Source organism: Phyllobates terribilis, unplaced genomic scaffold (genome assembly GCF_046119375.1).
Source record: "Phyllobates terribilis strain yellow unplaced genomic scaffold, ASM4611937v1 Scaffold_8__6_contigs__length_399053987, whole genome shotgun sequence".
Lineage (NCBI taxonomy): Eukaryota > Metazoa > Chordata > Amphibia > Anura > Dendrobatidae > Phyllobates > Phyllobates terribilis.
Window position 1 is genome coordinate 27,810,596 of NW_027362768.1, and position 18,191 is coordinate 27,828,786.

Genomic DNA, 18,191 nt, shown 5'->3' on the forward strand with positions numbered 1-18,191 from the left:
CCTCCAGTGCCTGCTGTTCTGGTAGAGAGGATCTTAAGGCAGTCGGAATAAATTTCTCTGGTGGGTTCCTCAAAAATTCCAGTTTTAAACCTGATTTTACTAAATTGAGGATCCACTTGCTGGAAGAGATCCTTTCCCAGGCTGGAAGGAAGAGAGAGCCTCCCTCCTACCTGGGATAGTGTCATTTTGGCGGTTTGCGACTATCCTGGGAGGGCCCGCCGAACACAAACCCTTTCCCTTTCCTGGAACGATCCTCCCATCTAGATTGTTCTGTGGACATCCTTCTGCGGCCAAATTTCTTCCTCCGAATGGACTGCTTAAAAGTTGAGAAGGAAGATTTAGGAAATCCTTTTTTGTTGTCACCCGCTTTCTCCAGAATTGTCTCAAGAGAGGCACCGAAAAGAAAATCTCCTTCACACGGAAGAGAACATAGCTTTCCTTTCGTTTGTACATCCCCCGGGCAACATTTCAGCCAGACTGCTCTACGGTCGGCATTAGACAGGGCCGCAGATCTTGCTGCTAATCTGGCGGAATCCGCAGAGGCGTCCGATAAGAAGGCCGCCGCTCCTTTCAATACTGGTAGAGAGGCCAGAATGGAGTCCTGTGACTCGTTGTTCCCAACTTGGTCTTCTAACCTGTCTAACCAAACCATAAGGGATCTTGCTGTACAGGTTGGCTGCTATGGCTGGTTTCAATGCCCCTAATGATGACTCCCAAGTACCCTTAAGGAAGGTTATCTACCTTCCGGTCCAGTGGGTCCTTCAGCATCCCGGTGTCTTCAAAAGGGAGAGAAGATCTTCTAGAAGCTTTGGATAGTACAGCAACATTCAGCTTCGGGGCTTTATTCCAGGAAGCGTTATCGTCCTCATTAAAGGGATATTTCCTTTTGAAGGAGGATGGAAGGGGACCCTTTTTCTCCAGCCCATCCCACTCCTTCTTGATAAGTCCCTGCACCTTATCATTAATCGGGAAAACTATGTTTTTTCCGATCCAAGGTGCCGGACATAATATCCTGTACCGATTTTTTTGCCTTTGGTCAACTAACCCCATTGTGGACCTGACGGCTTTTACTAGGCTATCCACACTTTCCAGGGGAAAACAATGACCTGTGCCTGCCTCGCTATCCGAACAGGAAGAGTCAGTGGAGTCATCCAGCATTCCCTCGTCGGATTCAGAGTCTGAAAGGGTGGGTGGGGTTTTTGCTCTATGGGCCTGGGATGCTTGTTTGGCTTGGGAAAACGATTTCAACAATTTTTCTACCTCAGACCTAATAATGGGTTTTTAGATTTGAAGAAAAATCCGGGGTTCCCTCCGAAATTGTTTCCTCAATACATGGCTGGCATAATTTTTTGGGCCAGTCTTTAGTCAGACCCCGTTCACACAGGGCACATGCTCTGTACTTGGATTTCTCCGTACATTTCTTAGGGGCATCCTGACAATATAAAGGAGGAAGGAGAGGGAGAGAGAGAGAGACAAAACAGGAAAAAGTCTACATTAATACGTTGACTTTCACGTAGCTCACTCAAAACCCAGTAGATAGAAACAGGGTACCGGAACGGGAGGCAGGACGGTATCCGATACTTCGCCTTGGGAGAGCGCGGAATCATCGATCCTGCAGGAGCTATGCCGGCTGGATCCTGAATCCTTGGTGATGCATGTCCCAGAACGCCCACTGCTCCCGCTCTGCGGTGGACGCTGCTCCTGGGTGCGCCTCTGGCGCCGAGGCTGCTGTGGCTTCTCCATCTCCTTGGGCTGCTGCAGCTGCAGCATGGACTGCTGCTCTTGCTGCTGATGCGGTGGGGAGGGCTGATGTGAGGCCATTACTGTGCACTGCGCCCCTGCCTGGCCGGTGATCTACCCTTAAGTACCCTCATTGTGCCAGGGAGATCACCGGCCGCCGTTCACGCAGCCTCCGGTACCTCCCCAGAAAATTACACCCGGGGATCAGAGGTCCCGGCGCGCGTCATCGGGGCGCGACTTCCGGTGGCGCCCCGTGACATCACATCCGGGACGCGGGGTTTGCCGGCTACCATACTGTGTAGGTGCCGCACGCAGGGAGACCACATGTCGGCGCCCTCCGCAGCACTTCCAGGACCCACGGGACCGGCCGCAGCAGAGAATGTGCCCGGCCACAACCGACCGGCCCCAGCCCAGGTAAGATGAACCTGCTGCTGTCGCCGCCAACGGGAAGGAAGGTCGCCCATCAAGGACAGGAAACCAGTGAGGCAGAGAGAGGCGCCGCCCTTTTTATCTTGAAGATTTCCTGTCCTTGAAGGGAGGATCCCCTCTCTCTCGTTGTGCTGTCATGGGTGACAGGAAAACATATCTCCCTTCCGACACACTACCCGTGACTTTGTCATAATATGTAAAAACCAAAGTAACATCATCATACAGGCTGGTGTACATCCAGATCTACACACTAAATCTTTATTACCACATGATACACAAACTAGAAACCACATTACAAGAACACAAGATATATAAAACACAGGGCACACAGTCTGTTCCACCCATAGTACAGTGATCCATAAAGGACAAACACTCTTGTCCTAGTACACCGTATAGCAGGACTGCACAACATGCAGCCCGCAAAGGTATCTGTTGTGGGAAGCAAGATCTGGGAGACACTGGCTCCCTTCTTTCCTTCTTCCTATATTCAAATGTATATACATCTTGGTTCTGGTGATGTATTAAAGTACTGATGGTGGTTCTGGTGATGTATTCATGCAAGTACCATTTTAATAAGTTTTGCAGCCCTTAGGATTGGTTCAGTATGTCACTTTGACCCTTGGACCAAAAAATGTTGTGCACCCCTGCCCTATCGTAATAAAAAGTATAAAGTAGTGATGAATATACAAGTGCTAGTGCATAAAAAGAAATAAGAAAAATATTGTACTGTGGATATACTGGAAACCTGAAGCAGAAAGTACCTCATTCAAGAGTATATACTGCAATTAATATTAGATAGGCAGGAGTAAGCACATGAGTTTCCAATACATTACAACAGAAGATTTTGATGAACCAAGATAAAAGGGAGATAGGAACAGGTTGAGAGATGCACAAAGCAGTCAATGATTCCCACGTGTTTCGCTATTCATAGTTTCCTCTGAGGTAATAGTGACAGTCAGTGAGTAATGCAAAGAAATCATACAAAAAATACAGACATGTTCCAATATGTTTCATTTGGGACTGGAACTGAAAATAACAAGATAGTAACAGGTACTCAGTTTATGGAAGTCTATGATCAGCTGCACATGGGGCATAACAGGAAATATATGTGCTCTCTTATAGGTATGCAGGTGCAGAATATCCATGATTACTATATAACGCAGAGCAAGTGCTGAAGCTTATACATTTCTCAAAAAAATTAAATAAAGCATACTGCATACCAAATAAAATAAAGATGTTGCCCACTACTGGGAAAACCCCTATATGATCACTATATGTAAACTAAAAACAATGGGAACTTACCTCCCGCTGTTGTTGTCATATGACAACAATGTCACATTAACCACCACAACAAGTGGCACTGATGTCGCTGCTGTTTGAGGTACTTTTTCCACACCTGCCTAAATCTTTTGCACAGTATTGATCATACATAAACATATTATTATATTATTATTATTATACACTGTGTAAGAAAGCAGGAGGCAGGGTCTAGGATGACAGATGTGTGTTACTGGAGTGGTTGGCCTCGGTAATGTAAAGTCTGTACCAGTGACACTAGGTTACTGAGAGAGTTTTAATTTGACAGGATTTTGGGTTTGGGATTTAGGAACAACTAAGAGAGCCTGGGTGGGAAAGATCTTTCCCATAATACAGCCTGGGGCTTGCAGGCCTAATAACAGCAGCTGGGTTAGCTCAGCAGAGTGGAGTTTGGGCTGGAGCTGAACAGAGGTGTTTGTTTGGTGAACACTTTTAAACGGCTTGCGCTTATACTACCTGGAATACAGAGATTGGTGAGGCTGCTACAGTTACGACGGTTTATGTTATTCAGTTGTACTGGAGAAAAGCTTTTTTCGTTTTGGAGCAGTAAAGAAGTTTATGATGGACAATAAACTTTATGCTGTTTTGATATAAAAATATAAAATCCTTGCACTGATACATATCCAAGAGGCTACCAGAGAGCTGAAAGTGAAACACATACATACACTATACACACGCTACCATAGTTAAAGGGGTATTCCCATCTCCAAGATGCTATCTCAGTATGTAGGTGTATTAATAATAATATTAGCAAATACCTCCAATTAGAAATGTAGTATTGTATTTTCTGATTCACCATCTATCTTTCCTCATGTGCAGGCATTGCAAGACCTTAGGTAGCCATGGTTACCACCACTGGCATAGTAAGTTAGCTAGTTGCTAGTGGTCGTAACCATGGATACCCAGGGTCCTGCAAATGCCTGCACGAGGAAAGAGACATAGCGAATGAGAAAAAAATACATTTCTAATTGAATGTATTTGCTAATATTATTATTACTACACCTGCTACATATTGGGATAGGATCTTGCAGATGGGAATACCCCTTTAAGGGAATGCACTCACTCCACCACTGTGGGTCATTAGATTATATATTCTCATTCACCATCAGTAATACTAGGAGCTCACTCCGATGGGATTATCAACACTGATTAGTGGCATAGTACATGTATAGATGATCACTCACATGTTTGTGGCCATTATAGCAGCAGTTCAATATTAAGGGCCATAATCAAAGCTGAACTCTCAGACATCACTTAAGTTCATGGAATAATGGTTCCTTTGTGCCATGATACAGTGATGGCTGGATTTACTTACCAGGTGAGGACGGATTCCCTGTATGGAATGAACACCTTCTTCTTCATCTGAGAGCTTTCCGACAGCGCGGAGATCACTTTTCCTAGGGTCAACAAGGACTTGTTGATGCTGACGCCTTCCTGTGGGCATTGGGGAGACATTATTCATGCAATAGAAGACGTTATACATTTGTACATTACTGGTGCTTATTTGGGGGTCACACCTTCAGGCGCTCTCCACTGGTCTTCGCTGAAGTGCATCTTTCACTGCCTGCCAGATCCACGAGGTTGATCCTGCTGGTCACCCGGTGATCGTGCTCTTCCCCATCCACCATCTCTGTCTGCAAGTAAATCAAAAACGTAAAGGAGACCATTTCTCTGCATAATAACAGGATGGATAGAGATATCTGTAACCATCATGTGTGTAAGATGGAAGGACATTCTGTATCTGCCTGACCTAATCACACAGATGGAGAAAACAGGAAGACTTCATTACTGCTGCTATATACCTGGTGGCAAATAATAGATCTAGACAAGGAAGCTTAAGGAATACATACAGTACAGACCAAACGTTTGGACACACCTTCTCATTTAAAGATTTTTCTGTATTTTCATGACTTTGAAAATTGTACATTCACACTGAAGGCATCAAAACTATGAATTGACACATGTGGAATTATATACTTAACAAAAAAGTGTGAAACAACTGAAAATATGTCTTATATTCTAGATTCTTCAAAGTAGCCACCTTTTGCTTTGATGACTGCTTTGCACACTCTGGGCATTCTCTTGATGAGCTTCAAGAGGTAGTCACCGGAAATGGTTTTCACTTCACAGGTGTGCCCTGTCAGGTTTAATAAGTGGGATTTCTTGCCTTATAAATGGGGTTGGGACCATCAGTTGTGTTGTGCAGAAGTCTGGTGGATACACAGCTGATAGTCCTACTGAATAGACTGTTAGAATTTGTATTATGGCAAGAAAAAAGCAGCTAAGTAAAGAAAAAAGAGTGGCCATCATTACTTTAAGAAATGAAGGTTAGTCCGTCCGAAAAATTGGGCAAACTTTGAAAGTGTCCCCCAGTGCAGGTGCAAAAACCATCAAGCGCTACAAAGAAACTGGCTCACATGAGGACCACCCCAGGAAAGGAAGACCAAGAGTCACCTCTGCTTCTGAGGAAAAGTTTATCCAAGTCACCAGCCTCAGAAATCGCAGGTTAACAGCAGCTCAGATTAGAGACCAGGTCAATGCCACACAGAGTTCTCTACAACAACTGTTAAGAGGGGACTTTGTGCAGCAGGCCTTCATGCTTCATGGTAAAATAGCTGCTAGGAAACCACTGCTAAGGACAGGCAACAAGCAGAAGAGACTTGTTTGGCATAAAGAACACAAGGAATGGACAATAGACCAGTGGAAATCTGTGCTTTGGTCTGATGATGAGTCCAAATTTGATATCTTTGGTTCCAACCACCATGTCTTTGTGCAACGCAGAAAAGGTGAACGGATGGACTCTACATGCCTGGTTCCCACCGTGAAGCATGGAGGAGGAGGTGTGATGGTGTGGGGGTGCTTTGCTCGTGACACTGTTGGGGATTTATTCAAAATTGAAAGCATACTGAACCAGCATGGCTACCACAGCATCTTGCAGCGGCATGCTATTCCATCCGGTTTGCGTTTAGTTGGACCATCATTTATTTTTCAACAGGACAATGACCCTAAACACACCTCCAGGCTGTATAAGGGCTATTTGACCAAGGAGGAGAGTGATGGGGTGCTACGCCAGATGACCTGGCCTCCACAGTCACCAGACCTGAACCCTATCGAGATGGTTTGGGGTGAGCTGGACCGCAGAGTGAAGGCAAAAGGGCCAACAAGTGCTAAGCATCTCTGGGAACTCCTTCAAGATTGTTGGAAGACCATTTCCGATGACTACCTCTTGAAGCTCATCAAGAGAATGCCAAGAGTGTGCAAAGCAGTCATCAAAGCAAAAGGTGGCTACTTTGAAGAACCTAGAATATAAGACATATTTTCAGTTGTTTCACACTTTTTTGTTAAGTATATAATTCCACATGTGTTAATTCATAATTTTGATGCCTTCAGTGTGAATGTACAATTTTCATAGTCATGAAAATACAGAAAAATCTTTAAATGAGAAGGTGTGTCCAAACTTTTGGTCTGTACTATATATATTTATTACATGACCAGAGAGAAATATCACCCTTTGGAAATCTATATTATTACAAATCTGGAATCCTAGAGGTTGTGATAAAACACGTAATAAAGCTTTGGCGGCTTCTGTGGAGAGAGATACATTTAAAGACTACCCGTCATTTTAATTTATTTTTTCATACATCAATAGTAAATAAGAAACTTTGTAATATATCGTATTAGAGAAATCAGCTTAAATCTTCTCCTGAATTGATCTTTCATTTTCAAAATTCTCAGTTCAAGTGTAAAATCTGTATTCAGTGAAGACAGACAACCAATACTGAGATAGGGGATGGCTGTTGGTTCCCATAAAGTTCTATGGAACATGAAGCAGAATGTCCATGTCTGCCTCTAGCGCCTCCCCACAGAACTTTACGGGCACCAAATGTCATCTAAGTACACTGTGTGCAGAATTATTAGGCAAATTAGTATTTTGATCACATGATACTTTTTATAGATGTTGTCCTACTCCAAGCTGCATAGGCTTGAGAGCCAACTACCAGTTAAGTAAATCTGGTGATGCACTGTAATGAGGAGGGGTGTTGACTAATGACATCAACACCCTATATAAGATGTGCTTAATTATTAGGCAACTTCCTTTCTTTTGGCAAAATAGGTCAGAAGAGACGGGCTCTGAAAAGTCCAAAATTGTGAGATGTCTTGCAGAGGGATGCAGCAGTCTTGAAATTTCCAAACTTTTGAAGCGTGATCACCGAACAATCAAGCGCTTCATGGCAAATAGCCAACAGGGTCGCAAGAAGCATGTTGGCCAAAAAAGGCGCAAAATAACTGCCCATGAATTGAGGAAAATCAAGCGTGAAGCTGCCAAGATGCCATTCACCACCAGTTTTGCCATATTTCAGAGCTGCAACGTTACTGGAGTATCAACACGCACAAGGTGTGCTATACTCAGGGACATGGCCAAGGTAAGGAAGGCTGAAAAACGACCACCTTTGAACAAGAAACTCAAGATAAAACGTCAAGAATGGGCCAAGAAATATCTTAAGACTGATTTTTCAAAGGTTTTATGGACTGATGAAATGAGAGTGACTCTTGATGGGCCAGAGGCTGGATCAGTAAAGGGCAGAGAGCTCCACTCCGACTCAGACGCCAGCAAGGTGGAGGTGGGGTACTGGTATGGGCTGGTATCAAAGATGAACTTGTGGGACCTTTTCGGGTTGAGGATGGAGTGAAGCTCAACTCCCAGACCTACTGCCAGTTTCTGGAAGACAATTTCTTCAAGCAGTGGTACAGGAAGAAATTGGTATCGCTCAAGAAAAACATGATTTTCATGCAGGACAATGCTCCATCACATGCATCCAACTACTCCACAGCATGGCTGGCCAGTAAAGGTCTAAAAGAAGAAAAAATAATGACATGGCCCCCTTGTTCACCTGATCTGAACCCCATAGAGAACCTGTGGTCCATCATAAAATGTGAGATCTACAGGGAGGGAAAACAGTACACCTCTCAGAACAGTGTCTGGGAGGCTGTGGTGGCTCCTGTACGCAATGTTCATCGAAAACAGATCAAGCAACTGACAGAATCTATGGAAGGAAGGCTATTGAGTGTCATTATAAAGAAAGGTGGCTATATTGATCACTAATTTTTTGGGTTTTTGTTTTTTCAGAAATGTTTATTTCTAAATTTTGTGCACTGATATTGGTTTACCTGGTGAAAATAAACAAGTGCGATGGGATTATATTTGGTTTTTATTAAGTTGCCTAATAATTCTGCACAGTAATAGTTACCTGCACAAACAGATATCCTCCTAAGATAGCCAAATCTAAAAAAAAAACACTCCAACTTCAAAAAATATTAAGCTTGGATATTTATGAGTTTTTTGGGTTGATTGAGAACATAGTTGTTGATCAATAATAAAAATAATCCTATAAAATACAACTTGCCTAATAATTCTGCACACAGTGTAATGTGAAAGCCTATCTTCACTGAGTACAGGTTTTACTCTTGAATGGAGATTGAAAGATCAGACAAGAAGGAGAAAAAAAAGCAGATTTCTATGATTAGATATTTTACAAAGTTTTTATTTTCATTTGTACCATTGCTTTAGGAAATAAAAATAAAAAATAACAGCTACTCTAAAACCATTATCATCAAAACTGTTTTTAGATAAATGCTCATTTATAAAGAACAAAAATCAAGATGAGGTGCAAAGGGTGAAACTTTTCTTTACTTTTTGAGGTCCGATTATTGCGCTTTTCTTCCAATAGTTACATTAAACTTACATACCAGTCCTTATTCATAATGTTTTAATAGGTTTTTTTCCTCTCTGCAAATTTTACCTCCTTTCCACCAATAACAACAATAATCTTTTACTGAATATTCCCGTTAAAATCTAACATGATGATAGGCTATGGATACACTGCTGTTATGTTCAAACTTTTTTTGCTTCAACCTCCCCATGATGAAACATTTTATCTGATTTATCTGTATCTAAGTAATTATTACTGAGAATGAGATCTATATCAAGATGTAAATAATAAAAATAATAATATCCCCCCTCCCTTATCGCTAGACAACTTCTGTACATGGAAGATAAAGGCTAAAAACTGAAGGGGCAAGTGTAGATTTAAATTGGTGGCTGAGGGTAAATATTTAGTTTGGGGTAATGTACATTTTGCGAGGCAGGAATACTAGCGCCTGAACAACTAATGGACATGCAAACAGCATGCGTTTTTTTTTCATACAGTATGAAACTGTGATCTTATAGTAACAGCTCACTAGGTCACTGTAATCAGTGATGTGTATACGTAGCACAGAGGTCCCTGCACTAGAATGCACAGGCAGGACAACACAATATATGTACAATAATATACGTATGGCAGCCTCATCCTGTGGATGTCTTTGCATGCAGGACAGTAAAATGCCATTAAGAGCAGCAGATACATTACAAGGGGTTGTCCACCCGTGGGGATTTATTTTTTAAAGGTGTAGCCCGGTGTTGTGATAAAGGTCTGCTGTCACTCTATGTGACTGCAGACGTCTTAATCCTTACAGCGTACACACTGCACGCCATCAGGATTCTCCAGTATTGCTGTCAAGAGCGGGTGGTCACATGAGCGCAAGTATGTAATTTGCATACTTCCAGACACATTTTAATTAGACCTCATTAAATTCACTTGTATTAAGTGAACCTAAACAAGTCTAGTCATGATGTGGCCAGAAGTATGCAAAAGGAATACTTGTGGTCACGTGACTGCCTGCTATCGCCAGCAATACTGGAGCCTTCTGACAGCATGTGGTGCACATGCTGCAAAGATTCTTCCTTCTGTGGTCACAAAGTGACTGCAGACTTATCAGAAGACTGGACCACCAACTTAAATGTATGTATTAGGGGCTAAAATTCATTTCTGCAACTGGATTTCATTACAAATTTTGCACTGTTTGCCTTCCTCAGTGTTTTAGTTTCTCTGCACATTCAACTTTGATGTGGTCTGTGGTCATAAAATCAGCTGAGAGGAGCTCAGAAAAAAGAGATTAAAGAGGCACAAACTCCTCGTCACACCATCATAGAGGGCTGACTGATGGATTCTCAGTTAAGGGAACCTGTCGCCAGGTTTTCCCACTACTGCCACCACCTTTACCGCCTCCTTTATAGAAATCTTGCAACACTGCATATAGCCCCCAACCCCTTTTGCGTAGCCCCAAAATAGCTTTTATAATCCCTCCATATGACACAGTCCGATGGGCATCGCTGATCTTGCTTGGCGCTTCCCCTGTCCCAGCAATGGCAGTCTTCCTTCCCTGCTTCACGTGGATGAGATGCCTACATCATCCATACAGCACCCCCAATCTTGCTCCTGCGCAGGTGTACTTCATTCTGCTCTTCTGATGGAAGCAGGGCTGTGGAGTCAGTAAGCCAAACCACCGACTCCTCAATTTCCCAGACTCCACAGCACTGGTCACTACTGAGCGTGTACATAAAGTGCAGCACAGATTCATCTCAGCTAAAAGCCGAGATCCTTAGATCAGGAATAGAACATTTCACTACCTTCTCAAATTCTTATGAAAACATATACAGCACATACTGCACCCAATTCATTATAGATTGTCCATCTTATACCAACTCAACTAAAATAGACACCAACTGACTCCACAGCCCTGGGTGGCAGAGTAAAGTACAGTACTGAGCATGCGCCAGCTTTACTTCCTGGTCATCAGCGCTTTTTTGTCCTCTCCCGACGCATGCTCATTACAGTACTTTGCTTTACCGTCAGCAGGGCAGAGTGAAGTGCGCACAAAAACGAGATAGGGGGCACTGTGTGGATGATGTACGACGATGCATTCTCATGAAGCAGGGGCTGGGAAAACTTGGCGGCTGCGCTGGCGTTTAACAAATGCCATATGCACATAGCCTTATACAGCCATTCTAACATGGATTGTCAAAATAAAAACAGCAGTCTCATCAGGTGAAAAGGTGCTTGTCTTTACCTTGGTCTGGGTCATAATGAGAGTAAACACAGAGTGAGATCGGGAACTTTTATCATTCATCCCGGTTGCAGCAGTCGCCCTCTGCTTATTGCCCAGCTCCAGCCAACTCTGAAAGAGTAAAAATTACATAGTTAAAATTATCAAAAATGAATTAGAAACAAACACCAACTTCACGAACAAGATCAATAAGCAAGGACAGAATAAAAGGAGGGGTTTTGGTGATCACAGATGTAAATTAGGATGAACTGATGTCTGCTGCACAAGGCAGGGAAAGAAGTCTGGACATCCGCTGTGGAGGACGTGAGTGGCACGGCTGTAGCTCTGGGGAAAGGTCGCCAACACTGCAGAGTCACCATGATGATTCATGTAAGTGACAGAAGAGGCATCACCAGACTACAGGTGAATAAACAGCCTAAAATAGTGGACTCAAATGAAGAGAAGACAAGTAAATGGGGGCCCTAGGATGGTCAAAGAAAAGAACCCCAAAGAGGGACATGATGTACTGTTAGGGGAGAAGAGAAGAATAAAATGGTCCAGGTGGGCTGGAGACTAGACTAGCATGACCTTTAAAATTTTATTAGGGAGGAACTGAGTTTCCGAAGATTATTCTACGGCGAATGGAAGCTTGTGCAACCTGTCCACTCAAATCTAAAACTTTAAAAAGTTTTGGGACAAATAGTCAAGAAATCACAAAAAGACAACTCTGACTTCATTCACACGTCCACTTTTGTTGTGCACAGACAGCACACAGACAAATTGGATTCTATGGGGCTAGTCACAATGTCCTACTCTCGTCTGATTTGCAAATCAAACTCACCTATTCAGTTAAATAGGTGCACACAAAACAGAGCCGGTACCTGCCCTGTACATAAGCTTCCCTGAGCAAACAGATACTCGAGAGAGGGGAGCCCAACCTGGCACTTTTACATTAAAGGGAACCTGTCTCCGGGTTTTTGCCATGTAATCTGAGAGCAGCATAATAAAGGGACAGAGACCCTGATTCCAGCAATGTGTTACTTTCTCGGCTGCTTGCTGTCATTTTGATACAATTCCTGTTTTCTCTGCTGCAGATCTAGCAGTGCTCTGAAAGCTGAGCTCTGTATAACCCCGGCTACACCACTGATTATTTATAGTCCTACCTATGTGTGTGGTAACTAGAGATGAGCAAATAGTTTTGATGTAAATCAAATTTGTTTCAAATTTTTAAAGATTCAATGAACACGGCAAATGTGAACAAATTGCGACTCGCTTCAATGAAATCACCTAAAATGGCTACTGCCACTTTATACATTGCAGAAGATTACATCCGCAAGAGAAGACTCACATGATCTCAGGTGCAGGTGAGCGGGCAACCCCAAGATGCCTTGCAACCATCACATCACATGGTATAAAACAGCCAATCAAGGAGGGACTATCATAGTCTGTATAAAAGCCAAATCAGGGAAAGCAGCAGCCATTTTAGGATGAATCTGGATGTGAGCGGATATCGATGCCTAGAGTTCAGCTATATAGCAACAGTTAGACAGCCCTAAAATATTGGCCAAGTACAACAGATGGTGTGTGACAGCAGAGCAGGAAAAACAGCTACCGTGCATTTAACCATAGCCATATATGTTGGGGTCATTTTGACATTACTAAGGCTACAATTATGTTAAAGAGCTTTGAAGGGATTGGATCCAGTCCTAGGAGACATCAGAGTGTTATACATTTCATGTCAGGACAATAGAAATACTTGCAACTCATGTTGAATTAATTTTGGCAAAATTTGAATTTGGTGAAATCACATTTCAGATAATTTGCTCATCTGTAGTGATAACTTATTTCTTACCTACAGAAGTTGTAGGATGCTTCCGCCATCTGCAGAAAACATCACGGGCTATGGGGCATTATCAGTGTAATGCAAAAATATACTATGTGCAGTATATGGTAACTATGGGGTTACATTAGCACAATGCCCTAGAACTCCTCTAGGAGGCTCAGATGCAGAGTACTGGGAAGGCTGCATGTCTCACCTGAATGTCTTGAAAAGAAGATACAACGTTTCTGAAAAATAAAGGATAAAGTCAGCATAAGATGAATAAAATAGTGATTAATGCACCGAAGACATTACAACTGTGCCTTCACCATCAAGTGTTAACCGCTTCAAGACACGACAAACATTCTTGTTAGAAGTGTGGGTAGGGATCCTCTGTGACCGGGGGGTGTCTGACCAGGTGTCCCCTTGTTGGGGTATGGGGAGGCATGCCCTAGCTTCTGCCAGCATACTATTAGTATGGGGCTAATGAACTCGCATGTAGACATAAGACAAATAGTAACTAAAAAGAAAAATTAAACAAAATATAAAACTCACACTTTTTTTGTCTCCACAAAAAATAAACCTTGATTAGTGGTTGTCCAGGATTCTTTTCAGAAACCACAGCAACCCTCACCATGGGTGATGCATGAGATTGCAGCTCAGCCCCAATACCATGCACGACCCATGGGGTGGCCCAGTTTCTAAAAGAAAAGCAAAACTGTTTTTCTAATTCTAGACAACCCCTTTAGAGGTCTTGTCCGGTCATATTATATTGGTGACATCTCCATGGGACTGGTCAGCTTTATGACATCAGCAAGAGTCTGACCCCCGGCACCTCACGATCAGATGTTATAACCTCAGGCAGCATAAAGTGCAGCTCCATCCACGGTGTAGAGGCAGCTGCGGAGCACTGCAGAACAGTTCAGCACCCAGCAGCAATCACTACACACTGAATGGAGCTAAACTTAGCAAGTCCATTCACAGTGCTTACAGCCAACAACCGCCGGAGCTAGGAACAGATGATGGATGGGGTGCCGGACAACCTCTTTAAATAGAATTCAGAAAATATTAATATACACTATTTGGTAGTCATAACTGTAACTTTAAAAAAAAAAAAAAAAAAAAAAAAAAAAACAGCATAACTTATTATAATTGGCACAGATGAATTGCTTTTTTTTTTGTCAAAAATAAATTCTTATAAATTAAACAGTTAAGGTATATGTACCAAATATAATATTATAGAAACATATATAATATGTTTAAAAAATGCCCCCTTATTAAATGCTAGTGGTGCCACAAACAGAGCAAGGGATTAATAAACAGACTCTTGCTGCCCTAGGTGCTACTACTTACGTGGACAGGTCTTCCACGTACGGACCCAGCAGGGGGTGTTCTCGGACTCGGAGCTGTCAATGGAAGACATTGGTTAAAGGAAAATGTTATTTTTTATTCTGAGAATTTCACCCATAGTGATATGATCATGTCTCTATGTGATGGTCACTTTCTGAGATCCTTTTCCTAAATACATGTGAAGTCACCGAATTTTAGCAATTTCCCAAAGCCAACAACATATAATACATGTTAATAAATGTCTGTTCACAAGCATAATTAGATAGATAGAAGAATAGATAGATAGATAGATAGATAGATAGATAGATAGATAGATAGATAGATAGATAGATAGATAGATAGATAGATAGATAGAGTGGTGGCCAAAAGTATTGGCACCCCTGCAATTCTGTCAGATAATACTCAGTTTCTTCCTGAAAATTATTGCAATCACAAATTCTTTGGTATTATTATCTTCATTTAATTTGTCTTCAATGAAAAAAAACACAAAAAGAATTGTCCTAAAGCCAAATTGGATATAATTCCACACCAAACCTAAAAAAGGGGGTGGACAAAAGTATTGGCACCCTTTGAAAAATCATGTGATGCTTCTCTAATTCGTGTAATTAACAGCACCTGTAACTTACCTGTGGCACCTAACAGGTGTTGGCAATAACTAAATCACACTTGCAGCCAGTTAACATGGATTAAAGTTGACTCAACCTCTGTCCTGTGTCCTTGTGTGTACCACATTGAGCATGGAGAAAAGAAAGAAGACCAAAGAACTGTCTGAGGACTTGAGAAACCAAATTGTGAGGAAGCATGAGCAATCTCAAGGCTGCAAGTCCATCTCCAAAGACCTGAATGTTCCTGTGTCTTCCGTGCACAGTGTCATCAAGAAGTATAAAGCCCATGGCACTGTGGCTAACCTCCCTAGATGTGGACGGAAAAGAAAAATTGACGAGAGATTTCAACGCAAGATTGTGCGGTTGGTGGATAAAGAACCTCGACTAACATCCAAACAAGTTCAAGCTGCCCTGCAGTCCGAGGGTACAACAGTGTCAACCCGTACTATCCGTCGGCGTCTGAATGAAAAGGGACTGTATGGTAGGATACCCAGGAAGACCCCACTTCTTACCCCGAGACATAAAAAAGCGAGGCTGGAGTTTGCCAAAACTTACCTGAGAAAGCCTAAAACGTTTTGGGAGAATGTTCTCTGGTCAGATGAGACAAAATTAGAGCTTTTGGGGAAAAAGCATCAACATAGAGTGTACAGGAAAAAAAAAGAGGCATTCAAAGAAAAGAACACGGTCCCTACAGTCAAACATGGCGGAGGTTCCCTGATGTTTTGGGGTTGCTTTGCTGCCTCTGGCACTGGACTGCTTGACCGTGTGCATGGCATTATGAAGTCTGAAGACTACCAACAAATTTTGCAGCATAATGTAGGGCCCAGTGTGAGAAAGCTGGGTCTCCCTCAGAGGTCATGGGTCTTCCAGCAGGACAATGACCCAAAACACACTTCCAAAAGCACTATAAAATGGTTTGAGAGAAAACACTGGAGACTTCTAAGGTGGCCAGCAATGAGTCCAGACCTGAATCCCATAGAACACCTGTGGAGAGATCTCAAAATGGCAGTTTGGAGAAGGCACCCTTCAAATATCAGGGACCTGGAGCAGTTTGCCAAAGAAGAATGGTCTACAATTCCAGCAGAGCATTGTAAGAAACTCATTGATGGTTACCGGAAGCGGTTGTTCGCAGTTATTTTGGCTAAAGGTTGTGCAACCAAGTATTAGGCTGAGGGTACCAATACTTTTGTCTGGCCCATTTTTGGAGTTTTGTGTGAAATGATCAAGGATTTGATTTTTGCTTCATTCTCTTTTGTGTTTTTTCCTTGCAAGCAAATTAAATGAAGATAATAATACCAAAGAATTTGTGATTGCAATCATTTTCAGGAAGAAACTGAGTATTATCTGACAGAATGGCAGGGGTGCCAATACTTTTGGCCAGCACTGTAGATAGATAGATAGAATTTATATAAAACCTCACATCCTAATGTCAGAATGAAGCAGAAATCCCAGGTTTAAGCCCCCCATACATTATACTAATGTTGGCCAAACCCACCGATATCAAGGGGTCCACCTGACTGTCTCATGTGTATGGGAGCCCTGGACAATTAATTAATGTGGAAGTATCTGACAGGTCTGATTTTGTACTGCCAGAGATAAGCCACCACTGGGCCTGGCTCTCACAGAAGAAAAAGTGAGCGCTCTATGTATAGGAGAGACGGCCAAGATGGCTGCTGGACGAGCCATTGCTCAGCTAAGGTGTATGGGGTGGGCTTTACACTTGATGTGGGTTTCCAGCAGTATAGTGATTGGCTCTGTTGCTATTTAACATGTCTAATCCTGATTTTCCGTGTGGAATTTCCAGCATTTTTGGCAGTGGGTGTTTTTATATAGGGGCTACAAATTTCTCCCCAGATTTTTTTCTATTGCATGCAAACAGGTTTGTAGAAACCCAATTCACATGTTTGAGATGTGGATCTCGTCATGCAACCCACACCTAAATCCTTCTCAAAACCACCAGGTATGGATAGACCCCGAGCCAAGCTGCAGCACCAGATGTGTGGTCTAAGAAAAATGTGTGCCAAGTATACTGGTAGTCCTGTGACCCTATAAATGCGCACGCTTTGTGGCCTTGTGGTTTCATGGTCGAGCAACTCCTTGCAAACATTTTATACTCTACTGCTGGGGATACACGAGACAATTAGTCATAGAGTTGCCGATGAATTTTAAGATCTGCAGATGTACATTTGCAATGTAGCCCGAAGAGTAGAGCTGCAAAACGTTATCATAATGAGCAAGGAAAGATACCTACCGGTAGTTTTTTCTGTCCGTTATCTGCCTTAAAAACCAGGAGGTCGTGTATCTTCTCATTGTACACTTCAAAGTAGCTCATCTCCAAATGGAAGGAGATCTGTTCACAAAACACAGATTAAGGGTTATTCCCACAGTGGCAATATTTTTACGAAGCACAGTATCTGCATGACTACTATTAGTACACAGTACAATCCCAACATGAGGTTTCTTTCTTGTACCTTAATGCCTTTTTTCACCTTCATCTACCCCTCAGTGTAGTCCTCACGGAGCTGAATGGGCAGTCCTAATCTTAACTGGTAAGACTACATTTCCCAGCAGCACACTGCTTCTCCTCAGTGCTGCAGGCCCCTTCCTCTGCTCTTCTGTTTGCTTTCTGATACAGATAAATAGCTCTCCATATGGGCAATTTTTATTTCTATGGATGAAGTGAAAAGTGATCCACTATATTGACCCAACTTCATTACTATTTACTGACTGCACATTTCATTGCTGGTTCCTGGGGATCTTCAGAGCACGCTCCTGCTCTCAGCTGCATGCATAGCAGAGCTGCGCTGTGCTACAACATGGCTATCAGGTCAGTGAGAGTGACTAATGGATGTTCTATTAGATAGGGTCATATGTGTATCAGTTTTACATGAATTAAGACAGGATCATTAAGTGAAAATGCAGCTGATATCAATGGGATCTTCAGCATAGCATAGCAGAGCTGTGCTTCAACCAGGATGTCAGATGTGTTACTACACAGCAGGGCT

At 42.6% G+C, this 18,191-nt stretch overlaps 1 protein-coding gene across 1 annotated transcript in view; it reads right to left on the minus strand.

Annotated features, from left to right (window-relative positions):
- Window positions 1–18,191, minus strand: part of KIF14 (kinesin family member 14) — a 97,185-nt gene that overhangs the window by 54,472 nt on the left and 24,522 nt on the right. The window contains exons 5-10 of the mRNA XM_073642891.1: window positions 17,438–17,536; window positions 14,585–14,637; window positions 13,449–13,479; window positions 11,437–11,544; window positions 5,004–5,120; window positions 4,802–4,920 (exon numbers count right to left, since the gene is read on the minus strand). Of these exons, the coding sequence (XP_073498992.1) occupies window positions 4,802–4,920; window positions 5,004–5,120; window positions 11,437–11,544; window positions 13,449–13,479; window positions 14,585–14,637; window positions 17,438–17,536 (527 nt within the window). The remainder of the gene's footprint in view (window positions 1–4,801; window positions 4,921–5,003; window positions 5,121–11,436; window positions 11,545–13,448; window positions 13,480–14,584; window positions 14,638–17,437; window positions 17,537–18,191) is intronic.